Source organism: Amyelois transitella, chromosome 23 (assembly GCF_032362555.1).
Source record: "Amyelois transitella isolate CPQ chromosome 23, ilAmyTran1.1, whole genome shotgun sequence".
Taxonomy (NCBI): domain Eukaryota; kingdom Metazoa; phylum Arthropoda; class Insecta; order Lepidoptera; family Pyralidae; genus Amyelois; species Amyelois transitella.
The window spans coordinates 4,824,940-4,849,593 of NC_083526.1; the positions used below are offsets into that span (position 1 = coordinate 4,824,940).

At 32.3% G+C, this 24,654-nt stretch overlaps 2 protein-coding genes across 2 annotated transcripts; one reads left to right on the forward strand and one right to left on the reverse strand.

Moving 5' to 3' along the window:
- Window positions 1-1,120: 1,120 nt before the first annotated feature.
- On the reverse strand, window positions 1,121-4,376 carry LOC106130659 (uncharacterized). Its single transcript, XM_013329555.1, has 4 exons — window positions 4,066-4,376; window positions 3,447-3,631; window positions 2,148-2,423; window positions 1,121-1,335 (listed from the first exon to the last, which is right to left on the reverse strand). Exons 1-4 carry the CDS (start codon window positions 4,374-4,376, stop codon window positions 1,121-1,123), a joined length of 987 nt encoding a protein of 328 aa, XP_013185009.1.
- Window positions 4,377-16,389: 12,013 nt separating this feature from the next.
- LOC132903265 (uncharacterized) lies at window positions 16,390-23,067 on the forward strand. The gene is made up of 3 exons (XM_060951058.1): window positions 16,390-16,773; window positions 21,729-22,015; window positions 22,935-23,067. Exons 1-3 carry the CDS (start codon window positions 16,390-16,392, stop codon window positions 22,981-22,983), a joined length of 720 nt encoding a protein of 239 aa, XP_060807041.1. The 3' UTR covers window positions 22,984-23,067.
- The last annotated feature ends 1,587 nt before the right edge of the window (window positions 23,068-24,654 follow it).

Consider the following 24,654-nt stretch of genomic DNA (forward strand, 5'->3'; position numbering starts at 1 on the left):
CTCCAAAGAGGTGAGGATGTAACTAACGACAGGAGGAAGAAGCATTAGCCGAGAAAGCGTAACAGACAGACTTTCGCAATGATGCAATTCAAATGTCCATTTATCGATGACTTTGACAAAACGGCTTCAGACTTAGGAAACGCTTCCTATACGTCGTGTGATACAAATGAATTAACAACACTTTTCTCAGGAAACAGAGCGTAAAATCAAGACAATGCAGGATGCAGTAACGGGGGCGAAAAGCGGGAGAGAGTAGACTCTTTAATTTGTTACGTTTTTATTGATGACTTGACGGATGTGTTTTTCTTGACAGGGTTCTTGGGTCATTCCCCGATCAGGTCATGATGACAAACTGACTTTTCCCGATTTTTAATATATTATTGAAAGAGTTAAGTTCAAAGTGCTCGTGATAAATCTTATTTTTTTTTTAATATTGTTTAGCAGTTATTTATTTGCCTTCAGAAAAACCAAAAGGTAATCTAAAACAAAACTTTAAAAAATGAAAATATTTATAAAATAATTTACACAAAAGGTTTTAAAATAGTTTATTTACAAACAATTTTAATAGAACACAACACTACTTTTATAGCTAAATATATTGTACTATGTGAATAGATTTATTTTTTATTTTGTAATAATAATCCTTGAAATTAGGGAAATGTTTTATAGAAAATTATATTGAAAAACGTGATGAAACAGCGATAGGAAGGTAAAATTTAATGAAGGATATCGAAAAGTACAAAATATACAAATTTATTAAAATTTAAATAGATATTTAAGTAGTTATATAACAAATAAAGAAAGGAGAAAAGCCTTTTATTTTTAAGGTAAGTATTAGACCTCTATTCGTTATTTCTGGAATATGTACTTTTGGAAAAGTAACGAGTGTAATTTTTGGAATAGACATTTTTGAAGTTTTTTTATAGGTAACAAGGAAAACTTACTTTAGTGTTTGATAACGATCAAATATAGATCTAACAAGATTGACTAGAAGATATAGTAATATAAAGTTTGAAGAGAAACCTATAATAGGAAATGTATAGAGCAAATGAGAATAGAATTAATAAAATATTATAAAATATAAATTTTCAAATTTGTTAACCTAATTACATAAATTTTTTCATCCAGTATTAATAGGCGTCCACGCAAAATTTCTAGCATTTCTAACTTTGATGTCTTCTCTCGGCTCTTCGAGTTCTTTCTTGGTCACAAATAGTCTTTCAAGTCTATCTCTCAATTCATCAGGAGTTATAGGCGTGGCAGTTGATTGTTCAGCTTGATTAGACTTTTCTCTATAGTAATATTCTGCGTGGTGTGGACGTTTGTTAAAATAACCTGAAATCAAAAAGATCTATACCCAGGCGTTGGAAGTAAAGTAATTTGTGTTAATACGGCTGTTAATATAACCTCTATCTAATATTAACCTACATTATATTCTAGTCAGTATCATAGAATTGTACAAAAGAACATTTAAAAATTTTGCTATCAATTTATACACTTAGAGTTTACAAGGCCATTTTTTTATGCAACGTAGTATCTTTTTAATTTGAAAATTATATTCTATGATTTCCAGTGCAATGCTCTTTGATATATAACAATCACAAAGAAAAACAAATAATATTTGATTCTATGGTATACTTACTAGAATAAATATAATTATCTTTCGTAAAGCATTGTCCTAAGGATATTTTTCTTATATCTTATCCATTTGAAGGTTTTGTGATTGAGCACTTGCAGGAGGTCAATGCACCTAGGACGAAGTATTTTACATTTTATCTTCCTACTATTTGACCCTATAGGGTATAAGGTAAAATGGTGCTAAATATAAAAAATCTTTAAAGACCATTATTTGCTAAATCCGTTCAGTTCAGCGAGACTAAAAGGCAATCCTTCATTTTATTTTTGCAGATGTTAATATAAATAAATTAATAAGCATAAATGTTAATATTTATAAATTTATTATATAAATAATAAAATCTCTCTCATTCCTCTGTATTCGCAGTGAACCCTTAAACTCGATATCTGGTATCATCTTTTCTCTATGTATGAATACTAACATAAGATTTAACGACAAACATACAAGTAAAATTAGTCACAAAGAGAATAATTACGAAATTAATAATACAATCAAAACTGACCTCCACTGCCTCCTGAATGAATATCATGGTAATGAGCATTTTCAGCTGAGGTGTACCCCGTTAGAGTAGGACCACCAAAACCTCCGTAAGACCCCCCACCGTAGGACCCCCCGAAACTGGAACCACCTCCGAACACTGTCACAGCCAGTAGTGCTAACTTAGCTAGCAGAAATGCTTTTTTGCTGGCAATCAATAGTACACCCAATATGAGGGGTAGTAATGTTGATAATTGGAATTTAAAGCCGAGTAAAAATGGTACTAATAAATTTCGTGCTAGAAGGCGACCTGAAAAAAAATTAAGTTTAAATTTGGCAAAGTTTACTTGTGAAGTGAGTGAAATAAATGTTAATGAAAATAATGAGATCATTTTTAATCTTAATCACATTATTAAGCCTTTTAAAAAAAAGAAATGGTAGGCGAAAAAGTTTCCTAGATCATATCCATGATAAATAAGATTAAAAAACATAAATATATGATCATTTTTAAACTTTAAAGCATTACCAATAGTAATAAATCTTTCACTAACAACAAACTAGTTTGTTATATTTCCGCTAGATGTCACACAAGTTTCAAGTGCTGCTGTTACAGCTAGAGAAAGTATTCTGCAATCTGTGAGTTAACTTGAAATGCTTTTAAATTTCTTAAGTGAACAGAGATGGCAGTGTTTCTCTTAAAAAAAACTTAAAGTAACAACTTTCAAATTGCCAAAAAATATTCTATTGCATTAAAAAAAAAATTTGTCCTACTACGTCTTATGTTTTAACACTTTTTGATACATCAGAACTTTTTTTTTCTAATTAATTCCATATAATGTGAGTAGGCACAAAAGGAGGAAAAGTGGCTATATTCTATAATTGACCTTTTTTCTTCAGTAAATTTACACAGTATCATAATTGTAAATACCTTTTCTTAAATCCCTTGTAAAACATGAACTCCGAAATTTTTGGACCAATTTTAAATAAAATTAGTACAAAAATAAAACATTTATTTCTCGAAAGTTATAACTAGAGACCGCCCGCGACTTCGTCCGCATGGAAACCCTATCAATCCCGCGGGAACTCTGGGATAAAAAGTAGCCTATGTGTTATTCTGGGTCTTCAGCTACCTACATACCAAATTTCATGGTAATCGGTTCAGTAGTTTTTGCGTGAAAGAGTAACAAACATCCATACATCCATACAAACTTTCGCCTTTATAATAGTAGTAGGATTTACAGATGACCAAAAGTCATGGCCAAAGTTTTGATATGACTTCTTTCATTATACCATTAAAATGTTAATTCCAAATCAATTGGAATGATAAACCTACCGGTAGAGACTTCATGGGGATGTTGGTGGTACGCTCTATCCTTCACCCTTGGGTCCATGACAAACTCCAAAACACCATTGGCCAAGGTTGGCCCGACTCTCATTACTAGACCTGGGTACAACGCACTCAGATCCCAGAGCAATGACCTCTTGGAGATGAGATTGCTGGCGTCCTCCATCATAGCACTGCATAATGAAGTAGAAAATAATTGCTTTTAGATCAAATGAAAGTGTTTTGAGATAATTGTAGAGAGATAAAAATCCCAAACATATTGAGCTTGTCCGAAAGTAAGTAAGAGACGTATGTTAAAAGATATTAACTCAACGATTAATTTTAAACGATTAATAAAAAATACCTATAAAGATAAATATCAACGAGGCCGATAAGAAAAAAAAAATGATTTTAATCAGAAATGATAAAATATACTTTTGAAAAATAGTTACAAAGTCAGCCCATTTTTATATTATTTATTTAGACAGAACGTTGGTTATTCAAATTAATCAAAGAATTATCAGATAATGGTAAATTTTAAAAAAGCTGAGCTAGTTTACATAACTGAAATCTCAATTAAGTTACTATCGTAACTGCTGACACTACCTATATTGAAACTATAAATTACCGGAAATCCATAGGGTCCTTATCCAAAAAGCTTGCAAAATCTCTCGGAGTTTTCTCATCTCTTACAAATGATACACCTGTAGCCAAACTAAAGCTATCTTGTTCATTGAACTGATTGAGATTATTCAATATCTCCTTTCCAAAGCAGTATCCAAGTTCAGTTTTCCTTTGAACGCTGATACATTCATTCAACGATGAATCTTCCACTACATTTTCTTTAAACTCTTCACCTTGTTGCAATTGAATCGGTATAACTTGTATAAAATTTGAAGATATGAAAAAAACCGCTAACGTTTTCGTCACCAAAGACATTTTGTCAAATAACAATCACGATATCAAAGATATTAATCGTAAAGTCACATTTCAGGATAAAAAAATCTCCAAAGACGACACCACTGTTTCAAATGGTACAGTTGTTACGTATAACGAAATTGTAGCAGTTCCTCGCTTGTTTTATAGACTTTCCTTGTTATGTCTGGGTGAACTTTGCCATTGTTTTGGTGAAGACCGAACGAAGACTCGTCACGGGGTATTCCCACGTCTCGACCGACAATAGGGTGAAAATTCGAGTATAATTTGCAAGATATCGCTAAGACCATCTACTGTTACAGAACATTGCATAATTTTGGTTACGTATTGTTATGGTTTTGTGTGTTATCGTGCAATCTGTTGATGTGATCTGATTTATAAAATTTGCTCTTTGTTTTTGTATTCAAATTTCTTGAGTACATCATAGCTCGAAATCTGGCACTCACTAAGTGCTGTATTGTTTTCATTTTTTGCATTGAACCGATTATTATAAACGTAATTATTATTTAATATTGCAAGTAATTTAAATTTCATCATTTCGACTTGCTACATATTAATAAGCATACCTGTATTCGTTTTTTTTTATATTTGTTTTGTGTCTGTAGGACTGTCAAATTAATATGTTATATATCTATCTATCATATGATAGATATCTATTATATATATATATAATCAATCTTGTTTATTATGCTGCAGGTACCTACCCGGCACTTTCTCTTTTAAATTGTTGACATAAAAAACGATTTTAAGAGAATAAACACATTCATCTGCTGCAAGCTTCTTTGCTGGTCTGGTGACGAAAAACTTTAAGTCCCGTGCATATTTATTACAATTTAACAAAAAAATACTCTATAATGTTTTTATGAATTGAGATTGGAGATTATGACAGTGACAATTTGCTAGTCCATCGTCAAAGGAAGAATCCAAAGTTTACAAGCCTATCCCTTAGTCGCCTTTAACGACATCCATGGGAAGAAGGTGGAGTAGTCCTATTATTATTTCTATGGGTGCCGGGAACAACATAATTATTGAGAATCGATTATAACATCAGAAATATGTAAATCAACGATGTCTATTATTACGTCAAGGTTTACCACGATCAAGGAGTTTCACTAGTTGAATGACCTGTGAACTAAGATTAATTATATCATTAACATGTAAGACTAGATGCTTATCGATCCGATTTTATCGATTGCATCTTAATTTTGAATAGGTACATATTAATCGTCATCATTTTTTTGGTTTGATACATTATCTAAGCAAGTTCAAAATTGCTGTTGTAAATGAAACTTTCTGCTTCGATAAAAATAATTACTTCCCTTTACAGAATTAAATTTTAGTGAAAGTTATGTGAAGTGCTTTTGTTTTAAAAAGTAGACTATTTACTGTAAGTATTATCCCTGTTTGTATTACATATTTACTATAGACTGTTGGCTTTGTCTGCCCTGCAAGGGATATAGACGTGATCATATCCATAAACGAATGAAAAGCTAGTAAAGGCCACGTGAAAACAAACAGTTATTATAATATAGTAACGAACAGCCTAATCGTAACATTAACCATAATGATTATGGTCAAAGCAATCAGCTACAAATCAAGATGACACCCAAAGCCAACAGAGAAAACACTGGAACCAATGTCATTGTAAGCTGCAAAGGCTATTACGTCAGTCACAACTTTTACTTAAGGTGAGCCGGACGTATAAAATAATATACTTTCACTCTTACAAATCAATGATTCAAAAATGACCTAACAGCAGAAAGGTCTGGAAACTGAATTGAATCTTAAAGTGTAAAATGTAAGATTGAAAATGCGATGGCTGGTTATGAAAATTAAGATGATGTAAAGTTAAGTGCAGCTAACAGGTTGTAAGACAATGAACAGGTCAGAGGCTTCAATGCGGGTTGAGTAGCCTTGGAGAGTTTCTATGTCACGAAATAATATGAGAGAAGATACTCTGAAAAAGATTGTGTATATGTAAATTTATAGTTACCGGTACAATTATATCCTGTGTCATGATATAATATATCTTTATAATTATAAAAATGGATTGAACAAATAAAAAAGAAAACAGTTTATTTTCAAACTTTGAAGTCCTAACATAACTCTATTTTATTGTTTTGCAATAAAATAAATTTATGTGTTGAATTTCCTATAATAATAACGATATTTGTAGTGCCATAGATTATTGAATTTAATCCATAATAAGCAAGTTTCTATCAAAGGTACATGAAGATATATTAGAAAATATATATTTTTTTGTAAGCTAAGTGGTGTGAGTTTATTTATTAAAATATATTTTATCCATTAATTACACAATTAAGGTGTGTAGAACAACAGAAATGGTTCTGAATAATGATCACTTCGATCATGAGAACTGTCTTGAATAAAACTGAATAAAAATTTAAGAAAAACAAAGACTCATCAATACGTTAAGTAGCTTATTAATGACAAAAAGTAATCGGTAGCCAAACGATTAACAATTAAGATAAAAACTATATATAATACCAAATTACAGATACATGTGAAATATAATTGAAATCGATTCAATAGATTCTAACTTTATCACTAATATACATCTTGCCGCTAGCTTTTTTTTAATACAAATGTGTGCTAATACAATAGTTCTCTATATCAGTAAAGATAATCAATTAATTGATCTTCTTAGCAATGTACGAGCTGTATTACATACATTGAACAAAAGTCTTATCGGACTAATTAACGTTCAGTTTGATTCAACAGTTTGAATCGTGGTCATAAACTACTTTCTTTCTCCGCCGTTGCCCGAGGCTCAATGACTTTCTTTATGTGCCTCACCGTCTTTTATGTATCGACGATTCCCCTCTATTTCTTTTCCATTAATTGGTTTTAATGATCATTAGATATTTAAGATATCTGTTTTGATAATTTTTAAACGTTTCTTTATTTGAATTATTTTGGTAGAATTAATCGCCGTTTAAAGAAATTTTATTATTTTTTGTAATTAGCTTTATAGTTTTCATCATTGAACTCAAAATTTAATCTTTATTTTACATAAATATTTAAAAGATTTAATAACAAATTCTTCTTTTAGGCCATCGCCTATTATAGCCCATCGGCTAGCCACCTGTCACTATTTGAATCTCAATTTTATCATAAGCCATACAGCCTAATGTGGCCTATCAGTCTTTTCAAGACTATTGACTCTTTCTACTCTGCAAGTGATATTGACATGATTATATGTATGTATGTATGTAATCACAAACTTCTCTACTGCGACTGCTAAACTCGTCCGATGGGCAGGCAATACCAGTTTAATTTCGCATTGGCTTCAATTAGCAGATCTTAATTTTGATAAATAAGACACAAAATCGATTGTCGCTGTTAACATTTAACGAAATGCTTGTAGTATGTACTTTAAAGGAAAATCAAGTGACGCAACCCGGACGCAGGAAGGCGTGAGAAGAGAACTTTCTTATTCCGATGAAATAAAGGATGTGGATTTGACACAAATTTATGATGATGCAACGCTTGTATAAGGACCAAACGTATGTTGATTCATGTTTGACTACGTGATGTTTTTGACAATTGTGTAGGAAATTATCGAGAAAGTGGGTAATGGCTGATAATGATATGAGTAAACATACTTTTTTATAAATCAACTTGTGAAAAAAATTGTCGTCGTTGATTTTTGTGTAGACTTTTTTATATTGATTTAGTAGCAATTTTTCTCATTCGAATATATTCCGAATTCTCAATATTTATAGTTGATTGGAGTTTGTTTATTAAACAAATTAAAGGAAATTAATAGCTGACTGTTAAAATTCTGTCAAATGGTTTGCCGAAGATTTTGTCTGCCTAAACTAAAATTATTTACGCCATGCACTACCTAGTTTTAATGTTTTTTGTCAAAACTTGCTAGAATCACGTATTTATTTTTCTTATTTTTTTAATGTAGTTTTATTTCTTAATTAAGGTAAAGGGTTAATAATATTTAGCCATCCAGCTGAGTCTTTTCGACTCGGTTGGCTAAGTCTTCTATATAAATAAAAAAATATGGCCTACATACTCGTACATAATATAATCATGTTTATATCCCTTGCAGGGAAGACAGAAACATAAATTGAGATACATGTAATACCATGTTCTTAGCCCGTCACCTAAAAGAAAAACCCTAAGTTTATAATCCTTCCTATATATATGGCTTTTATATAATAAATCTAAAACAAAATCTTTTAATTTTGACACTTTTGTTAAAGTGTCATGAGACTTAATCATATATCTACAAAAGGAACTTATTAAATCAAATGCACAGTCAAACACTTAAATTAATTTGCCGGAATCCAGAGCGGAACCAAAGGAAAAGCTAGTTACGAGCATCCGCGTAGAAACGACTAAAGAGCGCGTCTAAACTATTCAGAAAATGTTCAGCCGAGTGTACTCTAAGATAAGGGCGATAAGGTTGACAGTCGTGAAGTTAGTTAAAGATTTCAACTTGTAGTGCACGCTTGTAGTAAATGCGTCATTCATTCACGTAGATTTCGCGGTCCGTTCATTGCATATTATATTGATATAACACATACAATATGGTGTTTGTAAAGAAACTAGCTGTTTTCTAGTTATATGAAATATTCTTTATCTTATCTCCATACATATAACGCATCATTTCCTCAGATTTGTGACCAAATTGGTCTTTGATAAATTTTTTTTTTGTTAATTTTTTTATTCATATAAGTATTTAAAAAGTAAATTTGAGGAAAGCAGATATTATATACATTCTCCTTATTCATTCTATCTAGGTTTCATTCATCCTATGTACATGCATGTCCAAATCGAAGCATACTATTCCTGTCCCTATATCTCCTTTCGCGTCATAACATTAATTTCAAATTAGGAACGCTACATTTACCAGTCCCTCAAAAAAAAAAAAAAAAAAACCAAATAGAATTGAATTAGCATTTGACATAATATTGAAAGTCATATATATAACCACGGATTGTAACTACAGGTAGAAAGTGTTTCAACATCAGGATGTGAACATGATAATTTACTCTCGTGTCTGTTAATTTGGCTGCTTATTAGTCTTGAATGAAATTGCCCACTTAAGGTGCAGGTGCGTTATTACGTAATAATAAAGATTTGACGGGCTTGTTTGATGTTTTATGGCAGATTTTGTTTGACGAATATTTTATATGTTGCGTCAGAATTGAATGGAAATGTGACACCTTAAAATGAAATGTGGCTTCAAATATATTTTGTAACACATTTCTTACTTTTTTTTGGATAGATAAAGCTTAAGGTAGCTCCTCCATATTCTCGTTGAGACGTCTCGCTTTCGGTATTCGCCGAATCAAGACGAGATCGAGAACAGAGGGGTTTATTTCGAGTTTAACTCGATCAAACGCGTCTATGAAGTAAACGCGAATTTGTATGTGATTTAAACAGCGCCACCTAGTGGTAACGCGATGGTACTAACGCAATTGATGCGTTTGATCGAGTACAACTCGCACTAACCCCTCTGTTATCGATCTAACACAAAACTACTAGAGATTCCTTTCATGTTTGGCACGAATACCGCCTCAAAATGGACACTATAAGCAAATATCCGAGACTTGCCGACAATTACCTCCACATTCTCCTATTCTCGTGTAGTTTTGCCGAGATTGTGAAGCGGGCATTATAGACACAAAACTTGAACGGCACGTTCAGAAAACGTGGCCTTTCAGTCTTTCCAAGACGGTATGCTCTGTCTATCCCACAAGGGACATAGACGTGATTATATGTATGTATTAGTTTAATCAAAAAACTGTTTATTTAAATTTTGCTTTACGCTAGTCTGAAGAAAAATATGACATGTGCCAACTGCTCTCTTCCCGCGCAGATTGTAAAAGTCGAACAAGGGACATCTACAAACTTACAAATTAAACTTTGTAAGTTTGTAGATGTCAAACGCTTTCAAACGGTGAATATGGATTCTGTCTATCCTTTATGGGATAAAAACGTAATGTGTACGAGTGTGCCGTGTGGTTCCCGACACCAATATAAAAAAAGAATAGGACCACTCCATCTCTATCCCATGAATGTCGTAAAAGGCGACTTAAGGGTAGGCTTATAAACTTGAGATTCTTTTTTTAAGCAATGGGCTAGCAACCTGTCACTATTAGAATCTCAATCCTATCATTAAGCCTAACAGATAAACGCCACCTTCCAGTCTTTCAAGGCTGCTGGCTCTGTCTACCCCGCAAGGGATATAGACGTGACTATATGTATGTATGAATGAGTGTAAGGAGAACAATAACGGTTGCTAAATAAGACCTCACAAGTTGGCTGAAAAAAAGAGGCAATGAATAATCATAATTACTGTGTGGAGAACAGTTGTTTCGGTACATTATAAGTGAAAATAATGTTGGTATTCATAGTACGGCTTCTAATTAAATACCTACCAAGTGTTTTTTTTAAATAAGATTTTGTTGAATAGGTATTGCACCTTCATGCTTTTAATATAAATTATTATTTATCGTATTTGAATTTGGATTGCATTGCAGAATATTATCTTAGTTACTACGGTATATCATCTACTAAAATGTTTTAGCCCTTTACCACTCGTAACATATTTTTCTCCCCTAACAGAATTGATTGATTAAATTAATTTCTTCAGGTTAAGTGTTCAGATTTGTCGGATAATTGTAAAACGGTTTTCCATATTAGCAAAATATTTTAGTTCACTTATTCAAGCAGGTGATGCGGTGTGCATTTTATGTAATTTCTATATGTTTTGTTTACAAATAAAATAATATCCATCGATCTGTTATTGGTTGGAACGCGAAGCGGTTTAGAATAAGATTTAAATAGAAGGCATATTCATAATTTTCATAACATTAGTCTCGGTTGAGTGTTCATCTCTCTGACGAATATTTAAGTATACAAAGTTATGCAAAATATCAACTTGGTTATTTTCTTTAATAAAATAAAAAGACAAAGATAGCGAATGAGTATTTCACCCGCACTATGAATACGGTCTGCGTTTTGAGATCGGCTATCTTGTTTTTTCGTCTCATCTAACTTGTAAATAATGTGTGATCGGTAGCGTGATCGTCCTACATACGGACAACGGCACCAGTCTGCGTCTGAAAAATGTGCGTTGTGATGGCAGTAACATGAAATACATTTATAATAAGAAAGTATAGTTCGAGTGTCTCATTAAATATATTTTTTTTTAATTGAAAGTGGTCGACCCCTATCAACAAAACAAAAAATAAAAATAAAGGAGAAGAGTCAAAGTAATAATACAAGAAAGTTTAGTTCGAGTAACTCATGAAATACATATTTTTAAAATTAATAGTAGTTGACCTCTATCAATTAAAGAAAAAAAAATATTTGAAGAAGAGTAGAAGAAAACTTTAAAACTACTCAACGGATTTAAAAGCAATTTCATAGGTGAATAACATATAATTAAGAGAATTGTTTCGTCAAAATCGGTAAAGTGAAAAGAAGTTAAAGTCGATTGAAAAATTTAATTAATTTGCGGTTAACATGATAGTATGTATGTCACTATTTTCATTTTGATTTTTGTACTTACAACACCTAATTAATTTATTTATGTACATCAAGGAAAAAAAATAAGAATAGAACCTAACGTACCTATTACAATGATATATCTTCCACGCGCACGAAGTTGCGGACTACAAATAGTCTGCCAAATTCTCGCCATGTGAACGGACACCTACAAAATGCGTGTGTGTGGGATGGCACAAACCGCTTGCGCATTTACTTGCATGTACGTAATTACTTGTGATTCTTTCATCGAGAAATTTAATACTCGATATTGAAATTAAAAGTTTCTTCTGGCGTATAGAAATCGAAGTCATATCATAATACATTGTTATGTTAAAACGACGAAAAAGTGTGGTTCCCGGCACCAATAGAAAAAAAGACTAGAACCAACCCGTCCTTTTCTCATGAATGGCGTAAAAGGCGACTAAGGAATAGGCTTATATACTTGGGTTTCCTCTTTTACGCGATGGGCTTGAAATCTGTCACTATTTGAATCTCAATTCTATCATTGAGCCAAACAGCTGAACGTGGCTATCAGTCTTTTCACAACTGTTGGCTTTGTCTACCCCGTAAGGGATAAAGACGTGACTATATGTTTGTATGTTAAAACAAAAGGTTAAGCACAGAGCAATTGCTTATGTAATCTTAGTATTCTTTTAGTGACCTGACAATCCTCAGAATCTCAATTCCAAGGATAAGCGTAGCTTTTGAGTTTTCTTGAGACTTGTACTTCTGTCTAACCCGTAAGAAATAAATACATGATAAATATGTTATATAATATATGGCAACCTGTCAATATTTTAATCTAAATTTCAGTATAAAGCCATACAGCTGAACGTGGCCTTTCAGTATTTTCAAGACTTATGGCTCTGTCTTCTCCGCAAGGGATAAAGACGTGACTATATGTACGTATATTATAGCCAAATAAAATTGAGGAAATTTATGCATAAAGCTCACAAAGAAACGTCATACCGTAAAAGTCAATTAAGCGTGATATCCACAATTAATAATCTGTGTTCGTTTAAAGTGTCGTGTTTATGGACATTTTTTGTCCAATTTTTTCATCAAGATCGTTACTGATAACAAAAACGGCTTTCCGTTATTACTTCCTCACTATTTGTATGTTAAAAACTAGCTGATTCCCGCGGTTACACCTTATATGGAAATGTTGAGTTTTTCGGTGTTTGCTTTTTTTTAAGGAAATAGGGAATAGTCGTGGTTAAATGTCAGTTTGGATATTTGTTACTCTTTCACGCAAAAACTACTGAACCCATTACGATGAAATTTGGTATGTGGGTAGCTAAAGACCCAGAATAACACATAGGCTACTTTTTACCCCAGAGTTCCTGCGGGATTGATAGGGTTTCCATGCGGGCGACGTCGCGGGCGGTCTCTAGTTTATAATAATTTTCTATCAAATAAGTACATCACAATATTACCTTTCCACGCTTTTACATTTGAATATTAACAAGAGGCTCGGTTTAGCTTAAGACTCAATTATTCAACGTCATTTTCATGCACGAATTGAAAATAAAAATATAAGGACATTATTTATGGACAAACTTACTAATATAAGTTATTAGTTTCAATCACACATAATCGTCCTATTAATAATAATTTATTTCTAAAACTTTCCGTCTCAAGCGTATATGTAACTAATTAGAAATAATTACTAGGAACCAAAACTATACTAATAATGTTAGACAATGTGTCATTTATCACATTATGCACTGTGTGTATGGGGGTGCTGAGTATAATTTTTTATAATTATAATGTTTAAAAAAACTCTTACTAAAACTATTAATTCAATATGGTTTGTAAAAAAGCAATCAGAGTAACAATTTCGTAAAAAGAGTACGGTATTAAAATGTAGGTACTACAGTAATGAGGAGTTTCATTCGGCCTTTGAGTAGTTTCATTATATTAATTTATTGTATTTTCTACGGCTCTTATTTTTTATATATAGCCACGTCTATCTATCCCGCGAGGAGGACTGAGCCAACAGTCTTGAAAAGACAGCTGTATGATGAAATAAATATTAAAATATTATTTGCTAGGTCGTCTAACAAGAGGAATCCTCAGTTTATAAGCCTATCCCTTAGTCATCTTTTACAACATCCATGGGAAGACATGGAGTGGTTCTATTCTAAAATGCCGGAAACCAAACGGCACCTGTTGCTTTATCTAGAAAGAGTATTGCTCTCATTTCTGTACTTAATACTCGTAATTTCCCAAAATTTCCGGGGGAACGGCAATGAATGGGAATTTTCATTTCATGCGGGGGGTTAAAATTGTTAAGTTAAGGTTTATTAGGCTAGCAGTTTGACTATAAATATAAAGAAACGACAGTAAATCTTTCTGCATAAGATCTACGATGATTTCTTGACACCTAGATGTTAAACACGTGATTGTACAAAACTTCTTCGCACATGCCACCTCTGTCTTAGGTACTTAAATTATATCCCAGATATCTCGTAAACTATTTCCATTTTGTAGATGCAAAATATTATAATAATACAATTGTGATATGGTTTCAAAACGCATGTGATATATCTATTCAAAATATTGGTGCACCACTCGATATCTTTCCCATAGATGTCGTATAAAAGACGACTAAAGGAATACGCATTGTCATGGTTCTCCTGCAAAAGTTACGGAGGTCAAACGGCAGTCGCTTCGTGTATAAACATGATTTAACAGGATCACAGTCGAAATTCCCACTCCGGGCTCTTTTCTAGAAAGGCTAAGATATAACTGAGATTAACTCTAGAAGGATGTGAATTATATTTAAATGATTAATTAAATGAGTGCCGTATGGTTACCGGCACCAATACAAAAAATAATAGAACCACTCCATCTCTTTCCCATGGATGTCGTAAAACACGATAGGCTTACAAACTTGGGATTCTATTTTAGGCGATGGGCTAGCAACCTGTCACTGTTTGAATCTCAATTCTATCATTAAGCCAAATAGCTGAACGTGGCCATTCAGTCATTTTTTTAGAGTAGGTACCTACATACAAAATTTAATAAGTTAAATTAAGACAATAGGATTTTGCTTATTATATTAGAAACGTAGAATGTTAAAGTGTTGATTTGAAGGAATTTAATTTAAAATTATAATAAATAGCATATTTTAGGTGCAATCATCATTTATAACAAGCTGTGTATTGACTTTTGACAGCACGAAATACTCGGTATTATATTGTTTGAAAAGATAAAGATGCGAGGTACAATCAAGACGTAAAGCGTATCACTTGACCGAATCTTTAAGATCGGTAAATCGATGAAGTAATTATTAATATAAATATTAATATTGTCGTGATATAAACAGTAAAGAATAGAATGTGGAAAAAAATGAGTCTTACAAATACAAATACTTTATTTGCTATAAATGCGGTACAATTATAGGTGTTACAAAGCATATACGAGTTCATTTTGGCCATTTAACCAGTCATGGCATGCAAAAATACAGAAAATTTAAATTAAATGAAAATTAAAATAATGTCATATTAAATGTTCTTCAAAATTTAGTTTTTATCGAAATATTCTTCAACAGTCGTTCAACAACGTCTTTCACCAGTAAAACGTAATTTTCACGGTATACATATGTACCTATTGATGATATAAATGAATCGCATATCTGTAAAATTTTACTATCGCTGAGTTAAGACCCTTTCGACTTGCTACAGCACACCTGTGTTAATTTTAAGGATTTGTTATTGTATTTTTTGTTTTGTGTCTGAAGCACTGTCGAAGAAAAGTTTTATTTATCTATATATCTATGGGTTTTTCTGATTTCACTGAAGATTGAAAGACGTTATCACATCTTTCTGGTATATGCCCTTGTTGTTTTCTTCCTGGAAATGAACCTGGAGTCATCTTTCACTACAATCCTTGAGCGGTTAAGTCAATTTAATAGAAGAAGCATCTTAGATTTGAAATTTACTGTAGGTATAGTTAGGAAATAGAGATGAGCAATTCTAAATTGTGGAGAACCAGGCAACATAGTAATAAATATATTTAAATAACTTAATATACCTAATTGAATGGAAGAATAAGTACATATCCGAGGTCCCACCCGCTTAAAAGGAAAAAATAGGAAATCTTATCTAATGCACCATTAGACCATGTGACATGCCAAATTTGAAATGTTTGGACCTAGCTGTTTGACCTGTCTGCTAATATATAAGTAAATCGATCAGTTTCGAAATAAATCTTTATGTTACGAAGTGCCAAGACAATCTGTAGGTATATATGCAATTATCACTTGAAAGTTGATCGCAATTCATGAAAAATTTTACTGGCTGCAGTACATCGTAGACACTTTTCTCATCAACAGTCCCGACCAACTGCATAAATGCATGGACGCATCCCTCTTAGCAACGACCAGTGTACCGTGAAACGAAGCGCATATAAACGCTACAGGTGCTCCAGATTTAAACACAGTGCCTATAGTCAACGTTGTGGTAACTGCATCAAAATGGTACCACACTACCTCCTGATATTCACCTTGGCCGTTACCGCCAGTGCCAGAACAGCAACAACAAATCAAAACAAAGTTGACGAAAGTAGAAGTTCAGATGACACAATCCTTGGTGACCTCAAAATCGCATACGAAACCTACAAGGATTGTAGTGGCAATGACATGGCTCATTGCTTGAAAAGAAAATTAGCGAAAGCACTAACGAGAATAGCGAAAAGTGATGAGCTATCATTATTAAGTGGCGTCACGATAGTTAAAGATATGGATGTGGCTGAAGAGAAGGTGGCGGAAGAAGCAGTGCCAAGGGGTTTGGATGAAGGATCTCTGGATAATCTCATCATGGACAAGATTATCGGATTCATGAGGACTCATACTGTTCAGGTAAATTGAGATATACATTAAAACGACTGTAAATTTATAAGGTTAAATCTGTCCAGTTTTCTAACATGATACTATTATGAAAGATAGCAAAATAAAATTGAGACAACAATGTTTCGAATTATAGTGCAACGCGATTTCTTTCTGATTGAGAGGTTACTTATGTTCTTCTTGCATATACTAGTATCAGCGATTTACAACTAAAGCACATCAGAGTCTCTGATTTAAATCACATTTGCAATACATTAACTACCTAGTAAGTACTCTTTCCAAAAGTTCCGAACTGATTTATAAGTCCTGTTAGTCACTTTATTATCATAATTTTACATAACCAAAAAGCATCAAAGGGGTTGAAGGTGTATACTTATTTAATTCTTTTACTACTTCGTCACAATTTTTAAGGTAAGTACAAAAGAAATAAGTTATCATCATTACACATTTTTCATTGAATTTCTAACAATTGTACTACAAGATCTTTTAATACGGGACGGCAGTGATACTTGCAATTTGAAATTTCATTCGCCAGAATTTTACTGTCACCCTTTTCAAACTTGCTTGAAGAGACCCAACAACAACCCCATCGGTTGATATATTTTGTGCGCTGACATATGAATGACTATCTGTAAAACATACATATAAATTTTGACTGAATGGGTCAGATATTGTCCAACAGACCAGTACTTAAATAGCAAATGTCATGTCTACTCTTTATCTAAGGTCTCGATCGATCGCAGTTTTTGGGATCAAAAGTCAAATCGGCTGCTAAATGGGTAGAAGTATTGCTTGCCAGAATAAAATTTGGCATCTACATTCCTTCAGCCTGCGCAAAAAGTCAATCACAATGTCGCAATACGCTATCTATTTTGCACAGAAGAATCTATTTCATCTCTTCCGTGAATGGGTTGTTTGTAAATATAAATATATAAATATAATATAAAAATTAGTACTCTAATCCGATGTAAAGTCCATGGTCAGCTGACTGATGACATATGAAGCTGGTTTAGATACCCCAGATAACTGGGTCACGGAGAATCGTGGAGATAGACTGATCCTGAGCCTTTCTTCAAGGAAAATTAAACAAAAATAAAAAGGGGGTGATGACTACCAAGCACTCATAATGTGAAACAAGGCAAGAGTAAGTGGGAACCTTGATCAAATTTAAACAGATGAGCTTGTATGAAGAGAGTGAGGAAAAAGTACGAAGCGTAATAAATATGCAGGTATTATGGAAAGTGGTAAACATTAGTTTCTGCCTACCCTAACACATTAGGAAAAAAATACGACTGTCCTTGACATAAATATTGCCTGAAGGCCAAACAAAGGAGGCTTATTATACATCGTTATAAAAGTTATGTATACTATAATGTCAGCCTTAAAGAGTATAATTTTGTTATTATTATTCCTTTCACACTCGAATAGATGAGTGATGTGATGATAGGGCCATTGACATTATAATGGCTTTTCCAATTGGGCATCAGAGTATTATGTCTAATGATTTTCGGTTAAATAGAAAAGAATTTATCTTGTCTTGTTTCTAAACTCGTAAGCGTCAATACAAGTATAAAAATACTAAGAACTAACACATCACACATTTTTACTTAGGTGAAGTAGGTCAACGTCAAAAATTTTGGCTTTAAACAAGTTATGAATGCAACCGGGAATACGATTTTATCAGAAAGAGATATTTACATTTTTGGGGAAACGCAATTAACCGTGAACATTCTATAATATGATAATGATCCTTTAAGATATCAAAGTTAAAATTAAGAAAGCTTCATAATAAGTAATTGAAAACATAACGCTATGAGCTGATATTGTTTATTTTAATAGGGTTACAAAGGTAATTTTTTTCTTACGGCAAGGGGCAACTGAATATGAAACTAGTGATTCAATTTTAATTAAATTTCCCTGCAAAGGTTAGACCCTGCAAAAAAAGCTTTACCATCGTCATTGGCCAACTCTGGGCTCCTCTCTGGAGAGGTGAAGACGCAACGGGACCATAGACGGATAGGTGATGGATGTTAACTGATGGTACTATGGTCACTCTACGTTATTCCCATGGTTTCGTTGACAAACGCCAGGAAAAGGGTTACAAATTAGGATTTTCCTTTTTACGCTACACGACTGGTTCGCTCCGACCGAATCAAACAAATTTTATTGCATACTCATTCACACATTCTTCTACAGCTTTACTTCTTCATCTCTATGACAATGTCTAGCTTATTTCAAGTTGAACAGATGAATCTCCGCTTACAGTGTTAATTTCGATATATTTTTGGGGTCGTTAAAATATGTCTGTTTATTATTTTTAATAACATCAAATCACTAAAAACTTGTGATATCACTAGATATTGCCGATTATTATGATCTTTTTATGTTAATCTACTTCTTTAAAATGTTTACATATTGCTTTTTTATGTTTGTATCGTTATTTGGTTACATTTATATCGTTTTCTGTCACGCATCATATAGTACAAAATTTAAAATACCATTAGGTTCTTCTTTGTCGTTACCTTTTCCTACTAATTACGTGGGGTCGCCACAGTATGTTAGTTTTTCTAATCACACTGGAAAATTTTGGCTTCAGTTTTATGATCGGCCGCCTGCCTGACGTCAACTCTCTTTGGGTATGCTTTTGTGGCACCTAGATGTGGGTGCTCTTGTCGCTTAGTCGCCTTTTACGACATTCAGGGAAGAAATAGGAATGACCCAATTCTTTTTTATATATATGATAAAATACTATTAGGTAAAGTACCACTAAGTTGTTTATTCATAAAATTAGATAGCTGCCTAACACAGAGCAAAGAATTCAAAGTTAATAATGATTTATTAACTTTTACAGTCAGCTGGAGAAAAGAATCCACCACATGTACTTAAAATTCTGGGTCACAAGATGTGCACAAACAAGTGTGTTTTCTAACGCAGGTTTTCAAAGCTATAAACAACCTGTATGTGCAGAGATAAAGTGGTTGATTCCTTTTGCCTCGCTACTTATTCGGACGCGACGGCTTGAACAGTTTACTTTCTACCGGACATATCCGACAATACATCGTCCCGTTTAATCACGTTTCCTTCATTCGATATAATAGATTATACGTCTATGGGCTAGGTGTTAACTGCGACTCTAATAGTTTTAATTATTTTCATTTAAATCTTTACTTTCCCCTTGGCGTTAGTTTCAGTTGTATCCTCACTTCTATGGCGAGATTGTGTTAGTCAGGTTTTTACACGAATTGACTCTCGTCTGACCTTTTCAATTTTTGCAGATGAACCGCTCGCTATCCATTTTTAATATTCCTTCCTCACGATGTTTTCCCTCACTGTAGGAGAATAATAATCAATCTAATGTACTTAATTCAGAAAAAGTAATTGATATATTCCCTCGGTAGGATTTGAACCTGTATACCAAGCTTTTTCGTGCGGCACCTTGACACTTTGACTAACGATGTTATAAATAAATGTCTTATACCATTTTGTTACAAAGTCATTTATTGTCTTGAATGACATTCATTTTACTTCTGGTATTAAATAGTATTTACTTAATTTGTAAAATGATCTTTAAAATTGTAATGAATCCATACGAATATTTTAAAGCTGAAGAGTTTGTTTGTTTGAACGCTCTAATCTCAGGAAACACTGGTTCGAATAAAAAAAGAATTTTTGTGTTGAATAGACCATTTATCGAGGAAGGCTATAGGCTATATAACATCACGCTGCAACTTTTAGGAGCGAAGGAGTAATGGAAAATGATAAAAAAACGGGGAAAATTATTTATCCTGGAGGGCTTCAATGATGCCCAAAATAACTATTCTACGCCGACGAAGTCGCGGGCACGGCTACAGCATACAGAATACCGCAACAAAAATCAACATAAACAGTTATTCTAACATCATATAACTGGCCAGTTACAATGATTAAAAAAAGCTATAAATCATAATTTGTACTAATCATGAAATGCATTTAAAAATCGCATACCGTGCGTCGACGCACCGTGACGTGCTTTCTAGTTGCATCTCAGTAATCGTGCGCTATTAATTCATCTACACTTTTTTTACAAGACACAGTCTATTAAGTTTTCTTAGTCCAGCCCGGTTAAATGTACGATTTCTTCTAATTAGCGCAGTGGTTATGCGTGACAAAATGGATTTCTCGTTGTGGATGTACTTGAATGTGGAATATCTTGTTTCTAGAGTGCACATGCATTATGCATATTCAAATGAGTAATTGACACGATTCGATATACAATCGTGTTGTTTAATTTTTAACATATGTTGATATAAAGTTAACGTTTATTTAGTAAATAATGAAATTAATTTGAATTAATTAGTGCACATTATTAAAATTAATTGTATATTTTTTAAATTTCATATTTTTTGGGACACTGGAATGTATTATCGATTGAAACGAAGTTTGAGACCGTAGAGGAAGTTACAAATTAATTTTTATTTAAAAAAAAAGTATTTACTCAACTTATGTCATCATAGGAAGTATAAGTAATTATTTTAACGCTCAATATACTGGTATATTATTTTTTATATGATTTTTTTATATAACTAAGTGATCCTTTAAAATATTACTCATAAATTTTCGTAAGCATTGTTTTGAAGTGTAATAACATAGTTGCTTATGCAGTTGATATAACGACCGAGTCAACTTTTGTAATATTACTCCAGTGAAATTAAACTTATGGTTTTGTCTCTGGAGAAATGAATGCTAACGGAGATTAAGCCAACTTTCTGCCTTAAAGAACCAGTTATTAGTATTTATAATAGTAATGTTAAGGAAGGATATACAAGTTTCAACAAGTTTTATTAAATACCAATACAGTTCCTTGCCTCTTATGAAATTAATCTACTGTTTGTCTTCACAGGATTATTGTGTAATATTCTGAGTCTCGAACATGCCGACGATTTAAACATACTCGTTCTGTAACTAAATTATTATTTTTCAAATTCCAGGTCAAATTCCCAGGCTCGGAGCTCCAAAGTGAGACGGAAGAAGGCCGTAGCAGAAGAAAGAAGTTGGCGCCACTTTTGGTGATCCCACTTCTGATTGGTGGAATGCTGGTGCCCCTTGCATTCGGCGCCTTAGCCCTGCTCGCCGGCAAGGCCCTCATTGTGTCCAAATTGGCTTTGGTACTCGCTGGTATCATTGGGCTGAAGAAGTTGCTGTCGAACAGTGGTGGTGGAGAGTCCCATGAAGTGGTTGTTTCAACTGGAGCCCATGGAGGTTCTGGGTGGAGCAGGTGAGGTTTTGCTGCATTTTTAAATTTTATTGAGCCTTATTAGATCTCACTGCCGTGTGGTTCCCGGCACCATTACAAAAAAGAATAGGACCACTCCATCTCTTTCCCACGGATGTCGTAAAAGGCGACTAAGGTATAAACTTGGGATTCCTCTTTTAGGCGATGGGCTAGCAACCTGTCACTATTTGAATCTCAATTCTATCACAAAGCCAAACAGCTGAGCGTGACCTATCAGTCTTTTCAAGAGTGATGGCTCTGTCTACCCCGCTAGGGATATAGACGTGATCATATGTATGTATGTTAGATCTCACTTTTGATTGGAGGAATGCATTTTGCATTCGGTGCCTTGCTCTGCTCTTCGGCAAGGCTTGGTACTGATTAATGATTTTGAGTTGATAAAGTTAAAAGCCGGTTTAGAAATTTTAGAGGGGAAGTGTGAAATACAATTTATAATTCTAGTTTTTTTACATAACGTATTATATAGTTAATTACGTCAAAAGTTTTATATAATAAAAGTTCATAAATATGGATAACGTATCATTCTGAGAAACCAATGAATGCATGTTATTTTCTATATTATTTTAGAGTAGACAAACCGTTTAGACACCGAGTTAAAAAGTCATATTCATTTATTTGCTTACTAAGTGTAGGTGTAGCCTGATACACAGATCTGATCCTAAGGCGGCCAATGAAAAATTACTATCTTCTGCCTGAGTGATATACATTAATCTAACTTATACTCTGAAGGTGAGAAATAACTTCACTTTCAGACAACCAAATGTGATGTTGTAACCATGACCTTATGATTTTTGGTTTTGGTTTTTGTTTGGTCACTTTGTCTTCATATATTTTTTTTTTATTTATGTATTTATTAAAATTTAATTATGCACTTTTCTTTATTACTTTTTTTCTTTTTCAGGTCGCTGGAAAAGTCCCATGACTTAGCGTACAAGGCGTACACCCAATAACCGAATGAACCCACCGAATTTTTAAATAACGAATAAGAAACACCAACTGTTTCATTCAAACATATAATATAGGTGCTGTACGTGTAAATTAATATAAATATACGGTACAGATTTGTACCCTGTGAATGATATTCCAGTATCCATAGATGAGTTTAAAAATTAAAAGTTGAGTATAAAAATTTTGATCACCAAATTCTGAATTTAAATTTGGAAAATTAAATATACTTAATGGTCAGTATTATTCAATGATTCGAGGATGGAAATTGTTTTTATAAGTGGGATTTCATGTCCTATGATTTGCGACAAAATGGCTTGAATTAAATGGACTAAGATTGCGCGTTTGAACATTATTAAAAGATATTTATTTTCTAGGATTTTGGAAGTACCTCAATACTCTTACTAAAGGAATGGAAACTTCGTAACTTATTTAATTTATCACTAATTTATTGATGAGACCAACAGTATAATAATGTATATAATATTTATGTACAATTTACGCGAGACTTTGGAGTGTGCTTTAATATGTTGTTATTGTATTTGTATACGTATCACAATATAAACAATAACTTTTAATATTTAAACTTTTATTTATATATGTTTATATTATTTTTTATTTATATATGCTATCAGTATTTATTTATTATGTGTACAAATGAGCATATATTTTGAACTATACTTATTTATATTTTCTAAGTTTAACGGAATAAAGCTAATTACATGAAAATTTAGTTACAACAATTTAATAAACTCATTATATTTAAAAATCATATGTCTTATATATAACCATTGCAATTAACTAAAATAAAACATAATATACATATATATTCTATAAGGTAAATATTATTCTATAAGGTAAATATATTATTATTATAATATATTAACATCCTTGCGCAGGTAAAAATTTGATTGTAAAATTATTATATTTATTTTTATTCATATACAGATATTCTGTATATATAATTTATATAAGATATTTATGTACATAGTGTAAATAAATATTGCATTTATTGTTTATTCTTAATTCATTATGAGTATTAAATGACCAAATATTATTTTTAATTCAATATTTTATGACATCATAGAAAACTAATTTACTGATCTCACATTGTATTTTTTTCCTATTTTTATTATTATTTATTTTATCATAATAATTATGGTGTTCATTAAGTGTAAATAAATTATTTATTATATTCGTTCACTCTACATATTTATGTATTTATTTATCTTCTTGTTTAGATATTTATACGAGTCAATAAAATAATCTAATTTATAACCGAATAAAACTGTTGGTTACTGAGGTATTGTTCTTTTATTTTATTCAGAATCAAAATCACCTGACCCCTCAAATTTTTCTTTTATTTCCTCAAGATTAAAAAAAATTGTGTTGAGTAAACTTTAAACTCAACCGAAATTATTTCAACAAATATTAGTAGTAAGAAAAACAACAGAATAAGATTATTTTTAAGTCCGTTTATACAATATGAGCAATGCTAAAGGTATGTCCCATATATCTATATGTCCATCTGGGCCAAAAACTGTTACGCAAATATTTGCATTTTGGTGAAAGCAAAATTTTGCTGATAGAATATTAATTAATACTTAAATATTCATTTGAAATTTAATAACGGAAGCAAATATACATACATACATATTATCATATATTTATTCCTT

Bases quoted from the DNA above. Each gene is read 5' to 3' on its own strand.
- LOC132903265 (XM_060951058.1), top strand. From the start codon at position 16,390: ATGGTACCACACTACCTCCTGATATTCACCTTGGCCGTTACCGCCAGT. The intron at 16,774-21,728 runs GTAAATTGAGAT...TTCAAATTCCAG, and splicing joins TGAGGACTCATACTGTTCAG to GTCAAATTCCCAGGCTCGGA. The intron at 22,016-22,934 runs GTGAGGTTTTGC...TTTCTTTTTCAG, and splicing joins GGAGGTTCTGGGTGGAGCAG to GTCGCTGGAAAAGTCCCATG.
- LOC106130659 (XM_013329555.1), bottom strand. From the start codon at position 4,376: ATGTCTTTGGTGACGAAAACGTTAGCGGTTTTTTTCATATCTTCAAAT. The intron at 3,632-4,065 runs GTAATTTATAGT...TTCATTATGCAG, and splicing joins AAGGACCCTATGGATTTCCG to TGCTATGATGGAGGACGCCA. The intron at 1,336-2,147 runs GCAGTGGAGGTC...TTTTGATTTCAG, and splicing joins CCATGATATTCATTCAGGAG to GTTATTTTAACAAACGTCCA.